Source organism: Corvus moneduloides, chromosome 5 (genome assembly GCF_009650955.1).
Source record: "Corvus moneduloides isolate bCorMon1 chromosome 5, bCorMon1.pri, whole genome shotgun sequence".
In the NCBI taxonomy this organism is placed as follows: domain Eukaryota; kingdom Metazoa; phylum Chordata; class Aves; order Passeriformes; family Corvidae; genus Corvus; species Corvus moneduloides.
The window spans coordinates 23,341,548-23,359,670 of record NC_045480.1 but is presented as its reverse complement, the minus strand read 5'-3'; the positions used below and the strand labels follow the sequence as shown (position 1 = coordinate 23,359,670).

The window sequence follows — 18,123 nt, the reverse complement described above, 5'->3', positions numbered from 1 at the left end:
CTTTTCTCAAGCCTCAGACTTGTGATGACAGAATCTGAAGTAGATTAAAAACAAAACTGAAATCAGTAAAACTAGATTAGTAAGACCATTTAAACTAAATACATAGATAGAAGCAGTAGTCTGGAAATACGATGCTTTATTTTTATTGCTCACTTAAGGAAACAAAGGAGTTGACCTCAAAGTTCAATCAGAGTGTATTGCTGAGTTTCACCAGCAGTGATGTGTGTTATCTGGGGATACAGCTTTTTTTTCTTGGGTACTAATCTTGCCATGTAGCAACATGTAACTGAGAGGTTGTCTAATTCTGTGTAGTAGTAAAATCCACGTTGTCACTTGCTCCATTCAGTTTGGAAAAATACATAAAACTACTGGGATAGTGCAGAAATGTACTTGACAACAAGTAGCTAAAGCACCCACACATGTGAAGAAATTCCAAAAATTGTCCGAAGGTCTGCTTGTATGATGACAAGTTCAATTTGCATTCATCACTCTCTTGAGTGGATTAATAGTTACTATTTATTTAGATGTTCTCTGCTAGTAATTTTTATGGCTACCCCATTTTGGAGATGAAAAATAGTGATTGTGTATGATTTTGTCTCCAGTTATATTTGCTTGAAACTACTTCACCCAATACATAAGGGATGTCTGTTGGTCAGTAATGGAATTAACTTGGATTTGTTCTTAGGGGTATCTTCAGAAGCTGGCCTGGCACATTGCATTCCTGGTGTTGTACTTAGCTGAAGGTTTGTGGGATTTAGTTACATTTTATAAACCCTAACAGATGCAGTTTCATGCTCAACAACACTCATAACCTGAATATACATCACAAGACACTTTTATTCGTACAAAAGTGCATATCACTTCTCAAAAGTTGCTCTTTACAAGTTAAGCTGTTTGAAAGGTTATTCCAAGGCACAGGAGAGTAATTTTTTTTTTTTAATAGATTAAGTTGTCTTCCATGTACAGTAGGTGGATAAAAGTAATTTCACCAGAAACAAGTATTATAGCTCTTCTTCCTGTGAATGTGATTACTTTGTTTTTGAATGAAATGCTTGGTGTGTGTGACTGGAGTGACTCAGTGCTTTTCCACAGTTGTCTGAGTGGCATTGTCCACTGTAGAATGCAGTGATGGACCTCACTGAAAGTGGGCTTGTGACCCCTTTTAAAATGAGACACAGATGCACTTGATGCTTTTTGCCTTAAAACGTTTCCTTCTTTTTCTTTTATGAAAAAAAATAATAGCTAAAAGCAAGATGAGGGTACAGAAGATGCAGCAGGCAAAGAATATTAACGGCTTCTTCTGAGAAATGAACAAGCAGAAACTACACTGCTTTTCGTGGCCAGAGGGGCCACAGACTGAGTAGTCAGCAGGAAAGCCATTGTTGCTTATCAGGCTATTGTAAAAGTTTATTGAAGGCTTTCCTTTTGAATCTGAAGTGAAGAATCCAAATCTGGGCTTAGATTTTTCTTCAGTCATCTTAAATGCATAGTAGCCTTTAATCTTGACTTTGTCAATGTAGTAGGCTGAGAAAGAAAAGAAACAAAACAAAAGTGTAAACAAAAACGTGTATGTTAAGTAAAACCTGCAGACTTTCTGGTAAGGAGTTCAGATTTCAAATTGTTACCAATTTAAAAAGTGTAATTACATCATAAAATATTTACTGCTTCTAATACTCAGTTGTCTCAATTAAGTGGGAACAGTGCCTTACTGTTTTAAAAATAACGTGATTTGGGAACTTTTGGACCTACCCCATGAAAGCTGGATTTGGACAGGGTTGGAGCTGGGAGTTTGTTTCCCTGGGAAAAGCCAGATGCTGCTTTTAACTGAACCCAGCTGCAATGAGCTGCTCAGGGGGAGCAGCTACCCATTGGTACCATGAGAGCAGCTTTCCAAGAATTCCTGCCTTGCTCCAAACTCAGCTGCTCATCCCTGCAGCGTGCATGGCTCTGTTTCACTGCTGCACCCAAGTGCTGGGTGAAAATACTTAAAAATAGCGTGCCTTAAAGTCATGTGCATGCAGTGAGCATAGTTGGGAATGTGAGCTGGATTAAGAACATGTAAATTGAGGGAGTACTGTGAAGTGTCATGCTCTCAGAAAATTAACGGGAATACTGTAGGGAAGTGGCCTTTAAACAACCCTTTCATTTAATAACTTACTTCCTTTAATAATGTATTGTTCTGTTGTTTGCAGTATGAAATTAGCATGGAAAACAAATCAGCAAATGCTCATTAGTCCTGTAGTAGCTGAGAAAGCTAAGCACTGGAGAAGGAACAGTTTGTTTCTTGGTGTCTAAAAGTAATTTGAAGCCATGCTTAGCCATGAGTAAGATTTGTCTCATTTTTTATTAGCTCCTAGAGAGGAGAAATCAGGATACTTAGACTGTTTGATGTCAGTTGCCTCAGAAAAGCTTTTAAACATGCCATGTCCTGATCAGGATCTCTAGTGCTCACCAGTAGGGAATAGTGAGCACAGGGATGTATTGCACATCTCACTTTGCCTGAATGGTTCAGGTACCCAGGCCTTGCTGGTAGCCTGCATCTCACTGCTTTGCTTTAATGATTGGTTGCAGGAAGAGGGAGGGGAGGGGTGAGGTCCCTGCAGCATTTCTCATACAATAAGCTATTGCTGAAGATGATTGCCTTGAATACCGCTATAGCACCATAACTCTTACTCGTTTTTCTTTGAAGTGAAGAACTGGATTTCCATACGTGCACAGGAGAAAACAAGTAGTGGAACAAGAACTAGGGTTGGATTCTCCCTTCAGTAGCAGCTGGTGCTGCTGGTGCCCTGCTGTATTTCTTTTGTATGTCCCTCCAGCTCTCTGTGGACTTGCTTGCACTTTCCTGTCCAATGACTAGTACGGCAAGCAAGGAGGCTCTTGCCTTTCTTTGGAGAGTAGAAATTTTGATTGTCTCGGGAGTTGTTGGGCTGAAGTGCCATCTCCTAATAACTTCCGAGTAACTACTCTGCTGTGTGTGCATGCCCAGAGAGCTTCTCACATGGTTTAAACTGGAGGCAGCTGTAGCTGTGTTTTGTGCAAGGCACTTGATGCCATTGCTTTGTGCCATAGCTGCCCTGAGTGTGACTGCAGAGTCAGGCCCCTCAGGGGGCTCAGTACAGCTGGCTCCTGCATCTTAACCAGGACTGCTTGCTCTGTGCAGGGCAAGACTTGACAGTGCCTGGGTCTGAGCCAAGGAAATGGCTCTGGGGAACTTGAACCTGTCATGTACTCACCTTTTAAAACCTCTTGTACGTATTTGCCCAAGTAATAATTTCGAAGTTCATCATTGTCTAAGGACTGGTCATCTATTCCATTTGCTGTGATGTAAATGTCCACGTCACCATAAGTTTTTTTAATCCACCTGAGAACTTTGCGCATTCCCCAAGGCACCACTGCCAAACGAGAAGGGGAACTCAGGCAGGTGATATCCTGCAGAAATTGAATGTCACGATCAAATTCATACTGGCTTCCGTTCTGAGGTTCATGAATCACAAATCTGGTGGTGAAATGATTCAGTGCATAAAAGTCAGCTGCACCTTTGACAAGCTGCTTTTCCTCACTTGTGAAAGATGGCAACAAAGTATATGAGAGGCCTTTTCTGTTCTTAAAGCTGATGTATTCCCTCATAGTAGCTGGATAGTCTCCAGTCTTAAATATGGGATTGGCAAACCAGCCTATTTCAAACTGAAGAAACCTGCTGGCAGCTTTTGAATGAGATTCAGAGAAGGGGTTGGCAGGCTCAGCCCAGTCCGAATGCAGGGACAAGGACACTTTGCCATATTGAGAGGACCTGTACTGCTCATCATATATTCTCCAGGCCATGGCATGTGCTATTAATAAATTGTGTGCTGCCCGATAGGTGTCATTGCTGCTCCTGTTGTAGACATTGCTTAGCTGGTTAGGCTCATTTATTGTAATCCAAAGTTTAACCAAATCGCCGAGTTCCCTAAAACATAAAGCTGCGTAGTCTTGAAAAGCGTAGGCAGTGGATTGGTTCAACCATCCTCCTGCCTGCAGCAAAGGACCCGGCAGGCCCAGGTAGGCGTGAGTTGGATAATACAAGGTGACCATGGATTGAACATTGAGTTTCAGTACTTCACTAATCACACATCTGTAATACCTAAGAACTTGCCTGTTGACCACTGACAAATCTCCATTGGGTAAAATTAGTGACCAGTCAAGTGCAAATCTGTAATGGGTGACTTTCATTTTTTCCAGGAGGTCCAGTTGCTTTTTAATACTGACAAAATCTGTGCACTGTGCTGGTCGGGTTTTTAGTTTTACCCCTTCAACTCTGTGCAGAAGCCCATCTCCTGTGACATTCCAGAGGTACAAGCTGGAATCGCAGAACTGTGGTGAGGAAGCCGCCGATTCTGCCTGTGAAAATAAAAATGTGTTACAATGGGTTTTAATTAAATGAACGCAGTACCTGCTTGTAGTCTGCATTTCTGCCTGTGCTTAGCTGTAGGATTTGTGCTGGATGTCAGAAGGCCCTGCTTAGATGCTCCAGGGGGAAGAGGATAACCAACTCACCTATATGGGCTTTGTGCTAGTGGTCATCTTATCATTCTGTTCCTTTCCTTATGGAAAACATTAAAATTGCACTTTTTTCTGTTTGATTACACAGGAGCATTTGCCCTGCCACCAGCCTACATGACATATGTTTTCACACAGATAGCTCTCCCTGATGAGTTCACTCTGGTCATGCACACAGCACTCTCGGGCAGCTGCCAGGAGAGCTGGTGGTGAGAACAAGCACCAGGGGCTATACAAGGCAGGCATTGGTTATTTTGGCACTGCTGCTGAGATCAACCTTGTGAAACCAAGACACAGTAATCTGATACAAACAGCTTGTAGCATTTAGTTATATCTTTTATATCTCCTACTAGTTTAAAAGGTTCTGAGTAGCACATGAATTTTTTTCATATTCTAATTTCTAAATGCTTTTTGTAGGTTTCAAAGTACAATATAGTAAAGTTAAAAATATTTAATTACTTTTTTTTAAAGAAAATGTACTTTTCTGTGCTGTATATTAACAAGATATATAGAAGCTTTTTTTTTCCTATGGTTGTCTGTGAATAGGCTAAATTACGGGGTTTTGTTGTTATTTTTTGAGGCTGGTATTTGTTGTGGGACTGTGTGCGATGACAAAAAGGGTATCCCAACACTGGCCATACAAACATTTAGCTTATTTACTAAGTGTAAAGCAGAAATAGAAGCAAAATAAGGTATAAATAGGTCCTGTAGGAACCAGTTTGGACAAAAGGTGGTATGATCTGTTTTCTAATGTGAGCTCAGATGGTAAAACCTCAAGGCTGGTTTTCGTTAGCTGTGCTATGTGTCTTTTTAAAGAATGGTTTCTTACCCACTTGTCTAAGCGGCACTTAGAGCCAGGCCTAACCCAGGAATGTGTGTCTGCTTTAGACAAGACCTGGAGCCTGCAGGTAGCTCTTCTGCCACCAGTGTAACCACCTCGTCCCTGCCCTTTGTCACCCTCTCCATCAGGCCATCACAAGCATCCCTATGGCCACACTGCAAACTGGATTTGGAAACCGCTGGTTGAAAAATAACCCAGTAACAATTAGTTGGATCAATTTCTTGGTCTGAAATTTCCTCATCTGATCTGCCACGTGGAGACGCAAGCAGAGGGAAGGTGAGGGAGGGCTGCAGCAGTACCCAGCACTCTGTGACCAGCTCACCTGAAAACCTGGAAACACGTGAAATTGAACCAATGCAGTTATGGCTTAACTTCTGTTGGCAGTGTGCGTTGGAATTCTTGAATGTGAGGTGCCATACACAGTCATTTGTTCACAAAGTTGAAGTCACTGATTACGCTGTTTCCAGTGATCCTCTTAATATGTTACACTTACCTTGAGAACAGACTCGGTGATACCCCAGGAGAAATCACAGGAGAACTGAGCTTGCAAGTTCGGGGTAGAATCCTTTGGAAAGAAGCCATTTTCTTGTATGATTTGTTTATAATAAAGTGCAGATGACTTGGGAATCCTTTCCTTTTTTTTGCTTTTGAAATCTACATAAAATAATCCACGCCTGATGTTGTAAGCATGTTGCCATTCGAAGCCATCGAGGAGGGACCAGGCTGTGTAACCAAACACATCTATGTTGTCGTATTTAATAGCTGCATAAGAGAAGGTAACATCCATGAGTCTTGTATTTAGTACTCTAACATATATAAGGGGTATTTGTAAGAAAGGGCTATTTACTTTGAAACTCTTGAGTGTCTTCTCAACATTCATAGGGTTATTGACCCACTGTAATTCATTGCAAAACTGACATACATATCTTAGTCTTTATTTACTAAAAAAAAGTCACTAATTCCTTAAGAAATTAAATTACTGTAAGATGCTTTATTTTTGCTCTGAGCAAACAAGAAATATTACACCACATCCAGGTCTGAAGTTGCATTTGACAATTTCCCAGTAATATATACCAGTAAAATTAGAGAATCATGAGTAAAAATAAAGGGAGCAACAGTTGATCTGGTCTGTGACTTTGTCACGAAGCTAAAACTTTCTACATTTATTTGAAAGATGCCTGCAAGCTTAAACATTTGGGAATGTCTGTTCACCTTGTAAATTGAAAAATTTTGTTGGCGTGGGACTGTTAATGAGTTTAGAGAAGTTGGATTGACCAGCCCAGAGACATTTAGTTACAGAATGGTTGCAGTTCATGCTGATTTCTTCCAGCAATCTTAATGTCCCTCTTGCAAAGGAGTCTAGATATGATTTTTACATATAATATATGAGAAAGATGACAACACAACTGCTTTCCCAGATGTGGAACCTGATTCTTCAGGAAGCACAGCAGAACCTGCAATGTGCTTCTCAGCAGACACCAACTAACCATGATGGTTTTTACCCACGTAGGCACATGCCAGCTGGCAGCCTGGAAGAGAAGTCCAAATTCCATGGTCAGTCATGTTCATTGCCTGTTGCCAGCTTTGAGCTAGGAAATAACGCGGGATAACTCCTCGCATTAACCTTATAAGGACTGGAATACCCAAGGTAAAGCAGTGACCAAGTAGAGTTGCTGAGGATTTTGACACAGACAGGTGGACAAGTCATATTTTACCTGTAGTCCACCACACCAGTAAGCCAAGGAATAAAGATGAAGTTTTCTGGTTTATTCTTTCCTAATATAATTTTGCCTCATTTTCCCAGGACATTTCATTTTGCATAATTCTGTATTTCCACTGAACTTGCCCTAGTCACAGCAGGCTGTGAGTTGAGCAGAAAGCAGTTTTGCACAGTGCATGTATTCATGCAGCTGAGTAACAAGGTACCCAGCAGCATGGGCATAGTCCAGCTGGATGTTTTCCTAGTTGCCAGATGAAATCAGAAAGCCCAAGAGCTTGCAATGTGAGTATATGAGAAGCTGATAGACAAGGCCAGAATACTGGAAAGGAGATGAGGAAATGTAACAGAGAAATACAATGGCATGTATTTTCAAAGAAAGCAACTTCTAAATATTAGGGAAACCATGGGAGAAAGTACAAAAAAATCTGAAAATATCCATTGCAAAATGCAGAGGCAGAGAATGATGTAGGGGATGAAGAGATAAGCCAGAATGGCCTTACAAGTAAAGATGAGTACTTGATGTCTGCAATGAGGAAGGTTAAACAAATGGGAGAAGATATCTAGGGACAGAGTAAGTGACAACTGAGAACATTTTTGCTTCTAGAAGCATACTGAATAGATGGGGGTAAGTTTAATTGTCAGAGCAAAAGATGCTGTGTACTTGAGATGGTGCATGCTGAGCATTTGTGGCCATTTAAATGGGGAGGGAAAAAAGTACTATTTTATGTATACTTTGTGGTAAAGAAAATTAAAAGTTAGGCACGTGATAGGTAGAGATCTGGTGGATCAGAGTGAGAGTATGTTTGTAGCATTGTCTGCAGGGACAGTGAAAGGAGAGGGCAGAAACAAGTCAGGATCCTGACTGAGGGTTAGAGTGAGGATGAGAAAAGCCTCCTGAAAAACAAGGGGGAAGGTTCAGGGCAGGAACAAGGGGCTGAAGGTAGGAAAGGTCAGGAATTAACCAAGCTCCCTGTGTCACCAGAGGTGTCATCCACAGAAGAAGATCTGAAGGCTTTTCTGTATCTACTACAGGTGGAGTCTTGGAGTCCTGCAGGAGTAATAGTTTCAGTATGGAAACCCTAACCCTAACCCAATGCAGATGTTGGACTTTAGCTTTCTGGGACAGGGGCTATGGGTTTCTTCTGTTTGTACACCTAGCACCAGTAGATCCTGATCCATGTACTCATGCAGTATAAATAATTAATGATTAACTTTGTTGCCATTATCACTTTTAAAAAAAGATTAAATTATTACAGAGCTAAATATCAAATGATCAAAAGTGCTCTCTGAAAATCCAACAACTAATTTCTGTACAAACCTTGTAAAACCTTATTAATGAAGTTTTTCATCATGTAGATGGCTGTAGTGTCATCTGTTTTCACATGGCTGTCAGTGAACCAGCCATTCTCTGCAATCAAGATTCGAGGACTGTTGTATTCCAGTTTAATCCAGTTCAGTACTTCCCTCAAATTGAGTGACAAATTTTGTCCCATTTTTGGTAGAGTGTTTGGAGGTTTAAAGTTACTAGGACCAAAGGAAAAGGCAAAGAAGTCAGCTGTTCCCTTTATGTAGTTTTTTTCATCTTCGGTAAAGTGTGGCAGAAACAAGTATTCATTTTTCAGTTCTTCTGGATAATCCCCATCCCCATGGATAGGTTTGGCAAACCATCCAAGTACTCTCTCCATAGACTTCTGACACTTAGAAATGTCCGACTCGTCTTCCGATTTGTTAGGTTTGATCCAGTGGGATCCCAATACTATGGATATCATCCCCTTCTGATAGGGCTGAAAGTGTTCTTTGTAGTTATGCCAGACTTTTGCATGAGCCTGATGAGAGAAGAATAGCATTAAATTGTAACTCTAATAAGTATCTTTGTGAGTTGGCAGCTAGAGAGGCAGGGAGCTCCATCTGATTCACTGCAGGCTTATATGGAAATATCAGTTAAGGCACATGAATTACCCCGCATAGTTTAATGGGCAATCACTGTTACCCTGCAAGGTTCCTTGGGATGAGGGCAATTCTCAGTAACTCATGTGCTGTTCCTATGACACGTTAGGCCTTGTAACATACATCTTGATTTCAGGAGAGGTCCCAGCAGGGATGTGAATAGCTGTTACACTGACATTTTGGAACTAAACAGCTCTAATGGTGGGATTTGAACTCTTTGACTTAGTCCCATCTGAGCCTTTCTCTGTCAAACAGTGATTCCTGATATGGTTAAAATCTTAAACCATCTTCACAATTATTTCATAAATTATGTATCTCATATGATATTTCATTTGTGAGCACTGACTTTGTGCTACTAACTGCTCTGTGCTCCAGGCGTTACCTGGACTTACTCTGATCAAACCACATCCACCCCATCCCTCTTGGGATTTAGTTGTTTTATTTTGGCCTGGTCATTTGACCCAGTGTTCAAGTTCTGATATTTGCACAATCCCTAAATGTAAAAACTTGGACAAAGGACCCAGATGTGAATTTTAAACCCAAATGTCAACTTTCACATTTCTGAGTGAGAATTCTCTTCAGGATTTTAGTTAATTTCTTCTTTGAAATGGCCATAACACTGTATCACATCTAAATACCACTTTTCTGATTATCATCAAGTTTTAGAAAGCATAACATTATCACACATTACAATTAGCTTCAAATGTCACATTATTAATTACTTAAATAAGGGCATCCAGCAGACAAAATTTACACCAGAAATACATGGGAGACTGAGGAACCACTAGCATTATCAAAGTCCTATAGGAAAACAGGACAGGTAGGTCAGACAAGAGTGACTCTGGATGGCAGCGTGAATCACATCAGGTGATCTGACACAGGGGAGGGGAGCTGACCTCTCACAGCTGAAGAGTTGTCAAGTAACTCAGGGTTTACCTTATGCCTAAAGTGTGGCTTTATACTCTTAAGCTGGAAAGAAAATAATAGTTTGCACCCAGAAAAAACATTAGAAGCATTGTGAAACACTGAGTGCTGAGTTAGACTGCCATCATTACTAAACCAAACAGCATTGCTTACCTCTGACAATAATTTCAGATAATTTATCTAGAAACACACAGCCTTGACAGTTTAAAAAAAAAAAACACAAAGTGCCTGATGTCAGGTAGATAATTGTTTAAGCTAGGGAGTACCAAAGAATTACAGTTTGTGAAATTTTGTGCATCAGTTGTTTATGGTTTCTAAGGTCATGCTCGTAACATTTGTTCAAGGTCTGTCTTTGAAAATACTGATAAAGTGACACTAACCTTTGAAATGCAGGTTCTGTAGCTGAAGAGGGAAGCCAGAAAAAATGGACTCATGAGGCAGATTGCAGGATGCAGTTAAAGTATTATAAAATGGATTTCTCACCAGCCTCCTCAGAAAATTTAAGTGGCCAGTGCCATCTCCTCAGTTGCCTTCACTGTCCTCTCCTGAAAGTCACTCCAGCCTGTGGTGGCTGCTTGGGCCAGGCTTACTCTGTGCTCTGCCTCTAGTGATTTCTCACCTGGTTTCTACACTTTCTCTCCAGACACAGGCCATGAACACCACTGTTGAACAAGAAGCATATGGCTGTGTTGGCTTAACAAGAAAACCCCCACTGAAGTCAGCTGTATAACACACAGTGCCACCTGTACCATGAGAATAGCACCAGGTAAATCACAGCAATCACACTTTTCTAGGTGAAGTGGACAAAGATGGCTTTGCCAAAAACCAATGAATTAGAATATGATATTGACAGGTAAAAGCCAGTCAGGTACAACTCGTATTCATACACATCTTCAGGACGTGATTAGAAGAAAATAAAGTTACTATTAAAAATAATGTGTACAGTAGAGAATACAGCCACAGATATAATTCTAGAGGAGTAGACCTCAAGTATAAATAAGTACATTTAATATGAGTCAAGATAGAATCCTCATATACAAATCTGTATGTATCACTGATGACTCTTAATTCTGAGGATTAAATCTTACTGAAAAAATCTTGTCACTGTCTATAGTAAGGGTTTGCATAGTAGACACAATATAATCTGCTTGCCTATAATTCTGTTTTGAGTTGTTAATTATCTGTAAAGAAGCTTAACATTCTCAGATAGAACGTGTTTGCTAAATGCAAACAATTGTTGATGGAATCAACTGATTTATATAGCTTGTTTTTTAAGACCAGATATGAAATAAACATCAATTTAAAAGCTGTATCATAATCAAATGGGGTATTTTCAGTAAATCTTGACTAATCTTTTTTCAGTTAGAGTTTAATCCCTAATCTTTCACTTTCCTTGTTAGAGCAAGGACAAATGTCAAGGCTAAGTACACAGTTAAAGTAGGATCAATATTGGGTATTTATTCTGGATACGTATGACTCATTAATTTCAGCATATTTTCCTGGTATTAATGTAGAAAATATTCCCTAGACTTGAAAGTCACAGAGAGTGCTACATCAGTTAGTACTAACCTCGTAAAAAGGCTAGAAAAGTCAACTTAATAAACTGAAGACAACATTATTGTTATTCTCTCTTTTTGAAATATTCTCATACTCCTTCAAATTCTGATCCTGTAATTTATCATATGCAAAGAGCTTTCAATAGAAAGAGCAATACTTTCAAATTCTTAAGATACTTTAGTCAAGAAATTTTTCTTTGAACAGCAATGAGTATACAAAACAATGTCAGGGGTATGTGGAGTTACTTTAGTGTGCTGGAAAGCAAGAACATTTAGGAAAACTAGAATTGAAAAAAGGCTAATAAAATTATTTGGGCTTTTTGGTCAACTGTTTGGTGTTTAAACCATGAAGAGCTAGAATATAGAGTCTGATGATGATGATGGTGTTATACTTCAGAAGAAGGGCAGGGGTGTGTGGCTTATTTGGAGAGTGTATTTCTGTTCAAGGCCCTTTTGGTCTGTGGTAAAGATGCCCCATAGTCAGTAGAGCTAAAGTAGAACTAAATCCTTTCTTTTGCAAACTCAATCCTTGTGCAGGATTGCCTACCTCTTGAGGTGTAGGCAACTACACTTCTAAGAGGGTGTTAGGAAGGACTGAGGCTTTACTATCAAATTTGTTGTATGTTGACTGTCTTGCATTTGGATTGTGTTTTCCCTAATGATTACCAAGAAATCTAAGAAAGCTAACCTGAAAATAACAAATCATCAAAAAATATTAATCAGTGCTGAATTTTATATCATCACTGATGGCTACTACTATTTGAAAAATCTTCCAATAAAGACATTTACAAGCAGAAATTATTCTGGTGTCCACCCTAGAGCCATACTTGATGGAGATAGGTTTCCTTTCTCCTGTAAGAAATACAGGTGCTGGTGTAGTTTTCATCTCTCTGCATCCTGAGGGAAGGAGTCCCCTTTGGGGGAAGAGAAGGAAATGTCTGGTTGGACATAGAGGTAATAACTATTCCCCATTCATGAAGTAGAAATTTGTTTTTAAGGAGAATGAATTATAGGACTTTCCTGGGGAACACTCACTCACAGATCCCAACGCCAGCAGTGTCCACGAAGAGATCTTGTCATAGTGAGACCTGCCAAAGAGCTGGGAATAATGCAGCTGGGCACAGAGAAGAACCTGATCTGCAATGGACCTATAGGGAGACACCAGGCTTGAAAGTGAATTTATTACTTTTTTCAAGTATGTGATGAAGACATTTTTTAGGGAGATCTTACTATGACATTTCTCTCCTGGGCTTTTCTGCCAGATAGGAAGGACTATGAATAATCTTTACCAGGAAATTTAAAAAAAAAAACAAGCCCCTTTCTGCTTATTATGTAGCAAAGGCAGAACTTCCTGGAGGGTACTAATACAGAGGAGGAAAAGAAGACAGGTCGGTCTGCCCTTGTCATATTTACAAACCTCAATCCAAGTATGAAAGAACGTAACTAGATATAGAGAAAAGGGTAATAATATATCAGGTATACATCTCACATAGGTCCAGCCACAATGATTCATCTGCTTTGTATTTTCTTGCTTCTTGTCAGATTTATTTACTGTTAAATCAAAGAAATCCACCTAATTTTTCAGTGTGCCATTTTTTCTTCTCTGCCTCAGTATGACAGCTGCCTCAGGAGCAAGCTCATAGTTTATTTCTTTTCTGTGGTGTGTCTTTCAAATGTTGCATAGCAAGTTACATGTTACCATTAATTGTTTTCTGATGTTGCCTTTGTGAAGCGCAGTCTCCTTTAAGGAAGAAAAGAAATAGACTTTTGGTGGCCAATCTCCATCTGGTGTAAGATTCCACATGCTCCTTCTATTACTCATAATGACCATGCGATTGAAGAGAGATTTATCCAAGTGAACCCCTTAGCAATTTATAATTAATAGGCATCACAGTTCAGGTTCCCTAATAATGTCCTTAGAGGTAGTATGAAGTCCTTTGAAATGATCAGTAGCAATTATTACTCTCTGTGAATGAATAGCATACAAAGTAACATGCAAATATGTTTTTAAAATTGAATTTTTTTTAAATTAAAATTTTAAATTCTTCTTCTAGATTATTTTCCCAACGTGGAGCTCCTAAGCACCCTGCATAGCAGCCTTGGCTTCTGCATTCACTACCTCTCTTTACAGGTCTTGAATAACAAGGGCCATGTAAAAGGCAGGGCTGTCTCATAAGTACATGTGTCTGGAGCATTCCCTTTACAGGATGCAAGGCTTGGAGGGGAGCACAGGTAGCAGGTGATTCAGCATCAGCAATGCCTTGTGCCAGCCAACACACAGAGCTCTGGGGCTGGATGAAGACAGACCAACCCTACTTTTGTTGAAAAGCCTTAATGAGATCATTATCAACCTAGTTACCGACATGAATTCATTCATGGAAGCAGATAATTTTTTAATCAGTTCTAGAATCCGTGGAGATGATCCTTGAGGTCCTCTTCCAACCTGGTATTCTACGAACTTTTCCATATGCCAGCCAATTATTTGAGTTTTAAGACATTGTATTGCTTTTGAAAGAAATAAAACTGATAGTTTAAAACTAAGAGAAATTTCTTCAGCCCTTTTCTAGGGACACAAAGATCTCTAGCAACTTTCAAATTGTTCCTACAATAAAATAATCCAAAGTCCAAAAAAACAGAGGTTTATGGTTTGTTATATTGTTTTTGTGATTCTATTTAACTTAGCTTCAGGTTATGATTGATATATCACATAAAAGCACTCCTTTATATAAATAGTGATTAGTTCTGATAACACCACAACTGCAACAATACACAAGGAAATTGAACTAAAAGTAGGATTCATGCGAGAGCTTCCTTTAATTTATCCGAAGATACTACAAAAAGGCTTGAGAATGATTTTCAGCAAATTGCTGTGTAACAGTGTGGTGGCAGATTAGCTTCTTTTCAGCATTACAGACCTGTTTTTCCTGCTCTGTATATTTAATGTGTGAACCTGGTTTGTGCACAGGGTGGCATTGAGGACCGTGTCTGTCAACAGTCTGTCCAAAAATGAAGCCTTGACATGAACAGGAATGTGGCTCTTCCTAAAGCTGATTACATAAATGGCAATCTTTTCAAGAGCTTTAACAGGCTTTGCCTCACACTGCCAAAACCTGACATTTTGGTTGGTCTTTTATTTTTGGGATAGTGTTTTTGGTTTGCAGTGGGAAATTAAAAGGTAGCCATAATACAATGTCTGAGAAACAGACCAGTATATACTGGTCCTGAAATAAAAACACATGTGAAATCTCTTTAGAGAGAGAATCCCATAACTTTCCTTGATTCTCAAAGGAGAGATATTTCACAACACATGAATCCTGATTGTGCATTGATACATTATATTAATACTGTATTGTCAACAATGCAAAATGAGCCAAACATTTCAACTCGCCCGAAAATCTTTGAGAAAGATTCTGGCTAGTTGGCTTGAAACGTAGGACCAGCTGTGACTTCTGTGGAATGGCTGGCTGGCATTACAGTTTATTAAGAGAAAGAAATAATGATATCTAAAGAGGAGTTGACTCATACCAACTGGTACCTCAAGAGTTTCCATTCCATCTCTAACCCCAATCAGAAAACTCCAGTTCCTCAAATACCTTACTACGAATTTCAGATTTTTCATGAATCTCAAATCTAAAATCTTCAGAAATTTTACAGTGGTACAGGTGAGAACTGCTCATTTGTTAGGTAGTGTTCATGGGGCTGTAAGAAGGGTAGCAGAGGAAAATAATTTCTGCCCAAGGGTAATGAAATAGTAGTTAAAGGATTGTGTGCTGCTGAAAGTCTCCTTAATTCTTTCATCCAAGTCATTTATTTTATACTCTAGAAGTCTATTTATTCTCTAGAAGCAACTATCAAATCAAGTCTGAGAGATAAGTAATATTGACCAAGAAAATTAGGTCAGTAATTTGTATATCAGACCCAGCTGTGCTTGGCTTCCTGGAAAATCCAATTGATTCTCTGGAGAGGAGTATTGCTCCCTGTGTGTGGTGTGCTGCTTACATGGATTTTACAGAAAATGCAGAGACTCTGTAGCTGGTACTCTACATTTGATTGTGACACTCAGAAATGAAGGCAAGAAATACTGCAAACTTACATGGTATCTTTTACATGCATTACATAAAATAGCACTTGAAAATAAAAAGAATGATTCAGCATCAGTTCTCTTTGAGATGCTTCACAAATCTTTATAGTTAAATCATTCTTCTGCTAAGTCTGAAATCAGTTAGTGACTCAGGGTGCCTGACAACTTTTCTGTGTGTAAAACTTCTATTGACTGCAGTGTGAATTTTTTTGAAAAATTATGTTCTGAAGGTTCAAGGCCAGAAGCAAATACAAGAATTTGTCAGTTGCAGAATATTTTTAACTACTCTGGCAAATATTTTTTTCCAACATGCATACTTCTTTCTGTAGGACAAACCCATTCAGATTTATTTGTTAATTACATGTATAAGGTATAGCAAGTTGTAGAAAAATTCTCTTTGTGATAGTTAAGAATAGTCCTAGTAGAGGGAATTATACTGGCTGCAGAGATGGGATAGTGACCTGCTCTGTAAAGCACTTTGAGCACTGCAGATGCAAAAAATACTGTACATCATAGAAATAATTTGAAACTCTCAAGTACTGAAGAGGACATTTGTTTTCTTCTGAACCCAAGAAGTGCCAACCTTACTAGTTTAGAGGTAAACATTTTGCAATATGATCTTACTAAGCTAGATATGTATACTTACATATACATACTCTATGGCCAGTAAAATTTATTCAGTATGCAAATACAAATTAATTTCCTTTTAAACTAATAGAATAGTCATTTCAGTATGGCCAAATCTGTTTAACTAAATGTACAGAATAAAGAATGCTTTTAATAGCCAGAATTTGTATGTACAAGCTATTTAAATAAAATAATGAACAAGTACCTTAAAATAAACAATTACTGAGTCAGCTGTTGTGACGAGCAATAAGATCAAAGTGAGGATTAACAGAAAGACTGCCTTAGCTAAAGGCTAATTCTTGGTGCTTTCCCCGTAGGTGATTTTTTTTTTTTAAACACTGATCACAGGACCAATTCCTCCCATTACTTCCCACAGCAGTGCAAGATCAATTTGTAAAATCTTACTATACTGTACCTTGATCAAATTGTGTCCTACTGAGTAGACAGTTGTTATTTTCCCTCTCTCTCCTGGAGCATGAATACCTGTGCCATACCCATGCCAAGCAACTAAATATGGATTGTGGATTGTAATCCAATACTTAACACGGTCCCCAAAGGTCTGAAAGCAAAACGTGGCGTAGTCATTGAAGATATCAATCATTGATTCATTTTTCCATCCCCCGTATTTTTCTTGCAGCATCAAGGGCAGGTCCCAGTGGTAGAGTGTAACCACGGGGTCAATATTTCTGTGTAGTAGAGAGTCAATAAGGGTGTTATAATACTGAAGTCCTTTTTCATTGGGAGCTGCTACCACTCCAGTGGGGAAAAGCCTTGACCATGAAATTGAAAATTGGTAAAAAGTAACTCCCAAAAAATCCAGAGCAGACAAATCTTTGTCCAACAAGATGTAACTGTCACTGGAGGTGCCTGTGCTGTCAGCATCCCTGAACTCCGAGTGGGTGAAGCGGTCCCAGATGGAGCAGCCTTTCCCGTCCTTCCTCCAGCTGCCTTCCACCTGGAAAGCGCCTGTCCCTACACCCCAGAGAAACTCTTTGGGGAAAGTGTCATATAAAAACATCTGTGTTTCACTCACGGGGCTGAAGTGGGAGTCCTTTTTCCACACAGATCTTCCTTCTCCAGCAAGCCCAGTAACTATCCTTATGAAAACTAATGTCCAAAAAGTAACAATTTTCTCCAGTCGTTGGCCACACATTATGCCAGTTTATAGTGCCAGTGTTAAAAGTCAGATTTCTTGTACTGATGCTGAAAAAATTCCATTCTTTTGCTGGAGTCCATGCCGTACAGACCGTCTTCATTTGCCACAAGCTGCTGGAGTGTTTTATCAAAGCTTCACTAAAAGCTTGTGATTGTAAAAGCCCTGTCAATGATTAGCCTGAACTGTGAGATGTAGAACGGGTCAGAGAATGGTGTAATTTATAGGGAGGTGGCCTCTGTATGACCACTGAGACACCTACCTGGCTTCTCACTGCAGGCTGCCTGTACAACAGAAATGCTAGGAACTAATATATCATCATTTAAAGCTCTGTCATTCAGGCACGATAATTTAGGTGACAGAGGGTCTAAGAAGCTGTCATGTCCTTTATTCCTTGTGGAGCTGTATTTTGAGGAAACCTTACCACAATTCACACTACATAATCACCAATTTAAAGGAGATTTATCCTATCTGTATAATTGGATGGCTGGAAGGGCAGTGCATGATTCCTCAGTCCTACCCTGCTCAAACAACCTACTTCTGCTGAAAAACTCTCCCTGGACTTGTGGGAAATTTTGCTGTGAACAAGAGATATACACACATCCTGCTAACTATATAAAAACACAAAGCTATTTCTTTCAAACACACAACTATTTTTCTGTCCTGTATAAAAGTCTGCTGTACAGCACTACATACAGCAGCAGTACAAAATCAACAGGGAACTGACTCTGTTCC

At 39.4% G+C, this 18,123-nt stretch overlaps 1 protein-coding gene across 1 annotated transcript; it reads right to left on the bottom strand.

The window, feature by feature from the left end:
- Positions 1-119: 119 nt before the first annotated feature.
- On the bottom strand, positions 120-17,579 carry KLB (klotho beta). The gene is made up of 5 exons (XM_032110530.1): positions 16,651-17,579; positions 8,419-8,926; positions 5,874-6,142; positions 3,237-4,380; positions 120-1,524 (listed from the first exon to the last, which is right to left on the bottom strand). Exons 1-5 carry the CDS (start codon positions 17,386-17,388, stop codon positions 1,163-1,165), a joined length of 3,021 nt encoding a protein of 1,006 aa, XP_031966421.1. The 5' UTR covers positions 17,389-17,579; the 3' UTR covers positions 120-1,162.
- Positions 17,580-18,123: the final 544 nt, after the last annotated feature.

Bases quoted from the DNA above. Each gene is read 5' to 3' on its own strand.
- KLB (XM_032110530.1), bottom strand. From the start codon at position 17,388: ATGTGTGGCCAACGACTGGAGAAAATTGTTACTTTTTGGACATTAGTT. The intron at 6,143-8,418 runs GTTTGTACAGAA...TCTCTTATGCAG, and splicing joins CATTAATAAGGTTTTACAAG to CTATTAAATACGACAACATA. The intron at 1,525-3,236 runs GTGAGTACATGA...TTTCTTTCTCAG, and splicing joins CGTACAAGAGGTTTTAAAAG to CCTACTACATTGACAAAGTC.